General features: G+C 33.7%; 1 protein-coding gene across 1 annotated transcript; it reads left to right on the top strand.

Moving 5' to 3' along the window:
- Positions 1-2,478: 2,478 nt before the first annotated feature.
- Positions 2,479-5,859, top strand: LOC113862934. Its single transcript, XM_027496246.1, has 3 exons — positions 2,479-3,653; positions 4,237-4,429; positions 5,168-5,859. The coding sequence occupies exons 1-3, from the start codon at positions 2,850-2,852 to the stop codon at positions 5,677-5,679; spliced, it is 1,509 nt and encodes a 502-aa protein (XP_027352047.1). The 5' UTR covers positions 2,479-2,849; the 3' UTR covers positions 5,680-5,859.
- Positions 5,860-6,334: the final 475 nt, after the last annotated feature.

The following is a 6,334-nucleotide window of genomic DNA, read 5'->3' as shown; positions in this document are numbered from 1 at the left end:
CAACACACAATGAATAATTTTAAATTAATTATTTTAAAAAAATTGATGAGTTGAAGGCGTCAACGCAAGATGGTTAATTGTAGAGTTGCAGTGTTGCGTGCATTTCCATAATGGCAGTTGAAGTGAGTGGTGATGCAGCTGGAAAAAAAGGTAATCCGACAATTATACTAATCACGATTTCAGTTATTGGCAGCTTTATCGGTCAGAAGAGTTTGAGTATCGAACATGTATGCTCCTCAGTCCTTACAAGGAGATTCAACTCTTTCATTATTTCCGCACAATTTTAATTTATTTCTTTTACTTTTTATTTAAAGGAAATATCACATTACCACATTTATTAAACAAATTATTTCTGTCCTTTAAAAATCATATGTCAGGTTAATTAATGGCCTGTACAATTCTTTATTTAAAAAGTTAAACTGTTCAATATAATGTGATATGACTATTAACTAATAATATATTAAGCAATACATCAAAATAATTAATAAATAATTTTTATTAAAAATCACTGGAAATCTCGTGAACATTTGTGCTAAGATATGTTAATCATATTTATCTGCAATATATTTTTTAATTATTGTCTTAACACCCAATATAGATGGCTAAAAATCAACGAGGGGAAGATAAAACAAAAAAATAAATAAATTAACTATTTATTAAACAAGAGAAATAATGTTTTTTTTGTGTGTGTGAAAGCAACGAAAATAAACTTCCTCACAAATTAGAATGACAGTGGAAGAGAAGGACTCTTACGTCTCGTCATCTGTTTTAGTTTTTTAATTAGATATTTTTATAATATAAGAATAAATTTTAAGGAAAAATAATAGAATAAAAAGTCTAAAATTTTAGACTGAATCCAGTTTTAGTTAAAATGAAATACTTTTTATACAATTTATTTATTTATTTTACTCTCTCTTTCACTTCTTTCGTTTTTATCTATTTAAATAATCCATTTTTTTATTTTAATTCTTCTTATGTTAGTTTTCATCCAAATAAGGCACGTACAATTCTGTATATCATATTAACGATTTCTTGGTAAATATAAAGTCAACAAGTATCGTTGATTTGGATCGTTTGTTATAAATTAGAAACTAAAATTTGAATTATGTAATGAAATTTTATTAAAACATTCATTTTGTTAAAACATCGATGAGAAATAGTGATACAAGTGGTCAGAAAAAGGAAAATTTATGCAAATATGAATTTTCCTTTATATATTGTATTGATTGATAGATTTCGCATGCAGAAAGTTTCGTTGAATATACCATTTTTGTCACCTAGTGTTAGTATATAACTTTACACACTATGCAAATCTTCGAAAGATACTTAGAATAAAATATTTTAAGCACGAAATGTAATATCCGAAAATACACTGTCCTCAACAAATAGTACCGAAAATAGAGTTTTGCTAGTTCTCTTATAGTTTAAAAATCATGTGGTTTTTTTTTATTATCCGGTATTTAAAATTCAAATTGGAATTGACTAAAGACAACATAAAATGTGACTTAAAAATGGATAATCATACAAAATAATTTCATTATAGTCATCCCACGTATTGATTAACCTGGCATATAGTTGTCAATTTCTAATGTAAAATTGTAAAATGAGAAGTATCTACCAACTATATATACTAGCATTTAAAGTGAAACTTTTTTTTGAAAACGTTCTTATATATAAAAGATAACACCGTTCATAGCAAGATAGACAAACATTTTAGCGAGTGGCTGAAATATGTTGTTCTAAGAAATGGTTTGGTGGGTTACTGATATGCGTTGTCTTTACTTACATATAAAATATTGATGTGGATGCAATTAATAGAATATGACATTGATGTGTGAGTTTCATACATACAAAAAATGGTAAGGCCCCGGGGGGGGGGGGTGGTAGTATGCTAGGGAATTTTTAATTTATATAAAAAATAACATATTTATAAGTAATATAGACAACCCACATGTGTCTGCTGGTTAAGTTGTCACAAGTAGTCAAATAAGCAATGGTGGTTAAACATGTAGACATGCCACAAATATGTATCATAATTAACAATAAGCAGTAAGTAAGGCTTCGATTTTTAAACACGGTTTGCAGCAAATGCTTTCGGCGCAAATTTCTGGGAGTGGAAAAGAAATCTGAGAGGAATATTTATTTACAGAAAAATGATAGGAGCAAGTATTAGTGAGTTAAACTTAGGTAATATAACTTACAAGGACGAAATTAAAAAGAAGCGAGTTGCAGGTTTCTGAAAGAAATGTGAGAGCTACGTGGTTCCCTGGCATTTGGTTCAGAGTTGGGACAAAATATGTAACACCATGTCTCACTCAAGTACTGTGACTTCGGGACTACCCATCCTGTTTCTCAGTAACCACATCGTAATAATATTGTAGCCACAGCTGTACAAAAGCAAAAAAGAGGGTTATAAAATTATATATAAATAAAGAACTATACTATAGTCTATAGACTATTGCCTTATGCTTGTGCTTATGCATACGATCTTGTTTGTGAGCCAGCGTTCTCCGTTGAGCAGAAACCCCCGTTTCCTTATTCCTATAGGCCAAAAGAAAGAGTCTCGAGTCTCAACTCAAACCATAGGGCACTACCCAACATACTTACACACCTACAATTTTTAGCCAAATTTTAATCTTATTTGGTGTCCCATTATTTAACAATAATTCGTTTATGACCAAACCAGTTCATCACTACTTTGCCTCGATATTATAACCCATCTGGATTTGAATCAAATAACTCTCTTCATTCTTTCGCCTCACTCTTTCTTCTGGACAGAGTTGAAACCTCTTCAACCTGAGAGTTACGTGAAAGCTTGGGTTCTTCATTACAACAACATTTGGGGTCTAATGGGTCAGAAGTACTTGCACGAGCTACTGAAGGAGGATCAAGAACCGTTCCTTCTAAACAAGTACATTTCCGATAGGCGAAGCCAGATGAAAAGGCCTTCTCCAAACACAAGTTTGCAAGTCAAGAAACGCAAATCAATAAATCAAATTCAAAGCTCAAACTTCTCTGTGAACCTGTGCAAAAATGCTTGTCTTTTCTCCTTCACAGACACCCCAGAGCTCAGAAAATCTCCGCTGTTAGAATTTGCTTCCCCAGCCAAAAGCCCCTGCAAATCACCCAACGCCATTTTTCTTCACATCCCTTCTCGAACTGCAACTCTTCTTCTGGAAGCCGCTCTCAGGATCCACAAACAATCTTCACCCAAAATCAAAACCAAAACCCAATCCTTCGGGCTATTGGGGTCCTTGTTCAAGAGACTAACACAACGAAACCAGAACCGTAAGAGCGAAATAGAGGGTGGAAGCGTAAAGGTCTCGGTGAAGGATGTTTTGAAGTGGGATTCCTCTCTTGGGCGAAGAAAACTCAATGGCAATGGGAGTAGCAAGGAGGAAGAGAAAACAGTGAATGCGTGTGAGGTGGGTGTTTCTTGTTCTTACAATGAAAGGCATAGTAGTGGTGTTTGGTCAGAGAGCAATGGCATGGAAACGTCAAGTAGTGGCCACTCTCATCACTACTTTGTAACCCATCCCAATGACTGTGCTTGCTTCTGTGAAAGCCCTTTCCGTTTTGTTCTTCAAACCAGCACTCCTTCCTCCGGCCACCACACGCCGGAGCTACCCTCGCCGAATCGCCACGCAACACAGGTTTCTCATTTTCACATTACGTTTTGTTATTATTATTATTATTATATTTTTAGTCGTGGGATTTCTTTTATTTTATGGTAATTGTGTTTTCTTTCTGTTTTGATTTTCAACTCGGTTAAACTCGCTACTATCACCCAGTTAGTTCATAAATAAAATTAGAGTTTTAACCTTTTGATTCGGTAGTATTTTTTATTTTGTCGGTAATGGGAAGTGGGTCTGCAAGTTTGGCCGGAATGTCGCTTTTCAGGGACAATCATAGCACCCCGTTTTTTCCGAAATTTGTTAAAGGGCCCGGGGAGGGTCACGTGTGTAAATTTCATGTTCTTGTTTTGTTTTCCTGAATTTTCATAATTGTACTTTTCGATCGTGTTTCTGCCATGCAAATCTTTTCTCACTTCTACTGGGTTGTTTGGTAAATTATTACACTCTTAAAAAGATGACAAATTATGTTTTTGTTTGTTCCCATTTGTAGTTTTGTTTGAATTACTAGGAGGGTTATGAGGCAAATAACAAAATTAAGCTGAGTTTGCAATTAGGACAAATTAGCATTATTCTAACGAAGTTTTTTTGTGGGTTTTACTAGGAGAAAGAAAATAATGAAGCAGAGAGTCTCAACAAATTTGAATCAGGGGAAGAAGAGGAAGAAGATAAGGAACAGTGTAGTCCTGTGTGTGTGTTAGACCCACCTTTCGAGGACGATGAGGAAGAGCATGGAAACGACGATGATGAGGAAGACGGTGGTTTTGATTTGGAGTGCAGCTATGCGGTTGTACAGAGTATGTCACAACTTATTTATTTTTGTACCATCCTTTGTTTGTTGTATGGTCGTTTTCCACCAACTCACCGTCGTACACGCTTCTTCAAACTTGCTTCTGTGTCACAAAATAACAATAAGAGGGGCTCATTGCTGATGCAGTGATATGATTGTGCTGATCTTTAACCGTGCTATCTCTGTGGATTCCATCTAAAAGATTACAATTGCTCATCGTCCAAACGGCATTTCCCATTCAATGTGGATCCTTTACAACTAGATATAAGATCATTTGTTTTCAATATCAGCGTGACCCACATTTTTTCTTGTTAGGAGATCTGTCTTAATTGCAATCTTTCTATTCCATATGTTGGATAACATTTGTGCAATCATACTGTTATCACTTTCATTAATTTTTTATGGTACTTTTTGGTTGGTGAGAGAGCTCACATACCAATAATTCTACACACGCTTATAATCTTACACATCCGTGCAACTTTTTTTACTGTTTGATTAAATTTGGCCCTTGTTCTGTACATACTGACACTATAGTTCTACCACACTGCATGCCAATGGTATAAGATTATGAAATTTGTGTAGCTAGAATTTTTCTTTCAACAATTGATTTAGCACTTCACTATCAATTCAAGATGTGCCACTAATTGCTTCTGAACATTCATTCATGAAAATAAAATAATTATTAATCTCGTCAGAACAAGATATTTATTATTGATTTTTTTTTCCCTTTGTATTAATTTTACAGGAGCTAAGCAGCAGCTATTGTACAAGCTTCGTAGATTTGAGAAACTGGCAGAGTTAGATCCAGTGGAACTTGAGAAAAGAATGCTGGATGAAGAAGAGGAAGGGGATGAAGCATTTATGGAAGAGGATGAGGACAGCGAAGCATCATATAACGAAAATGATTCTAGAGAACTAGTTTTTCAAGCTCTCTCTCAGTCAAGGGTCCATTATGACTTACAGCAAATCCCAGAAGACTTTAAGAAACTGGTTTATGATCTCATTATGGAAGAAGAGAAAGGACTTAATTCCTTAGAAGCTGATAGGGACATGGTGATAAAAAGGATATGCAAGAGGCTGGAGTTGTGGAAAGAAGTAGAGTCCAACACAATTGATATGATGATAGAAGAGGACTTCTCTAGAGAGGATGGTGAGTGGAAGAAAAATGTGGAGCAGATAAGAAATATGGCCGGGGAGCTTGAGATTGCTATATTTGGCTGTTTGGTGGAGGAATTTTCAGAGGAATTAGTATGTTAATTGGGATAAATTTTGAAGCAGCTGAGGAACTTAGTATGAATGATTGATTATCTTTATTCATTTTCTTAGGAGAGTACAGTCTGACTTGCAATGTAATGGGATAGGCTAGTAATTAGGGGGGAAAAAGTAACTAAAAGATAATCTGGGTATATATGTACATGACTCGTATTTGTAGCTGGCTGTGGGGATGCTGTAAGTCACCTTTCTTAATTTTAAATACTAAATTTTTACACTTCTTCATACTATTCTTACAATGACATCTAGTTATTTTCTGTGTTTTAAGTTAATGAAGAGGGGATGAGCAGCGGTTATAAATTCCATGCATAGCTGTAATTTTATATTCTTATGTGATAAGTTGTTTTATACAAGAATTTATCTCATAACTTTGAAAATAATTTTTTTTAGAAAAAACTTAATCTCTTCTTAACCGGCAACATGAAGACATATATATATATATATGCTAGCAAAACTTATGAAGAAATTATTTTTGCAAAGAAGGATTTAATATTTCACTGTAATGTTCTTTAAAAGATTTGGATTTTCTTTAGTTTTGATAGAAATTGTAGCTTGCAATCTAAATTTTTTTTAAATGAATTTAATAAAAAAATAATTTTTTCTTAAATTAAAAAAATTTATTTAAGTTAAATTAGAAAAA

This window comes from Abrus precatorius, unplaced genomic scaffold (assembly GCF_003935025.1).
Source record: "Abrus precatorius isolate BTA unplaced genomic scaffold, Abrus_2018 Scaffold3, whole genome shotgun sequence".
Taxonomy (NCBI): domain Eukaryota; kingdom Viridiplantae; phylum Streptophyta; class Magnoliopsida; order Fabales; family Fabaceae; genus Abrus; species Abrus precatorius.
Note: the sequence above shows the minus strand (reverse complement) of the source record. Positions and strands in the feature narration are given on the sequence as shown.

Bases quoted from the DNA above. Each gene is read 5' to 3' on its own strand.
- LOC113862934 (XM_027496246.1), top strand. From the start codon at position 2,850: ATGGGTCAGAAGTACTTGCACGAGCTACTGAAGGAGGATCAAGAACCG. The intron at 3,654-4,236 runs GTTTCTCATTTT...GGGTTTTACTAG, and splicing joins CGAATCGCCACGCAACACAG to GAGAAAGAAAATAATGAAGC. The intron at 4,430-5,167 runs GTATGTCACAAC...TTAATTTTACAG, and splicing joins CAGCTATGCGGTTGTACAGA to GAGCTAAGCAGCAGCTATTG.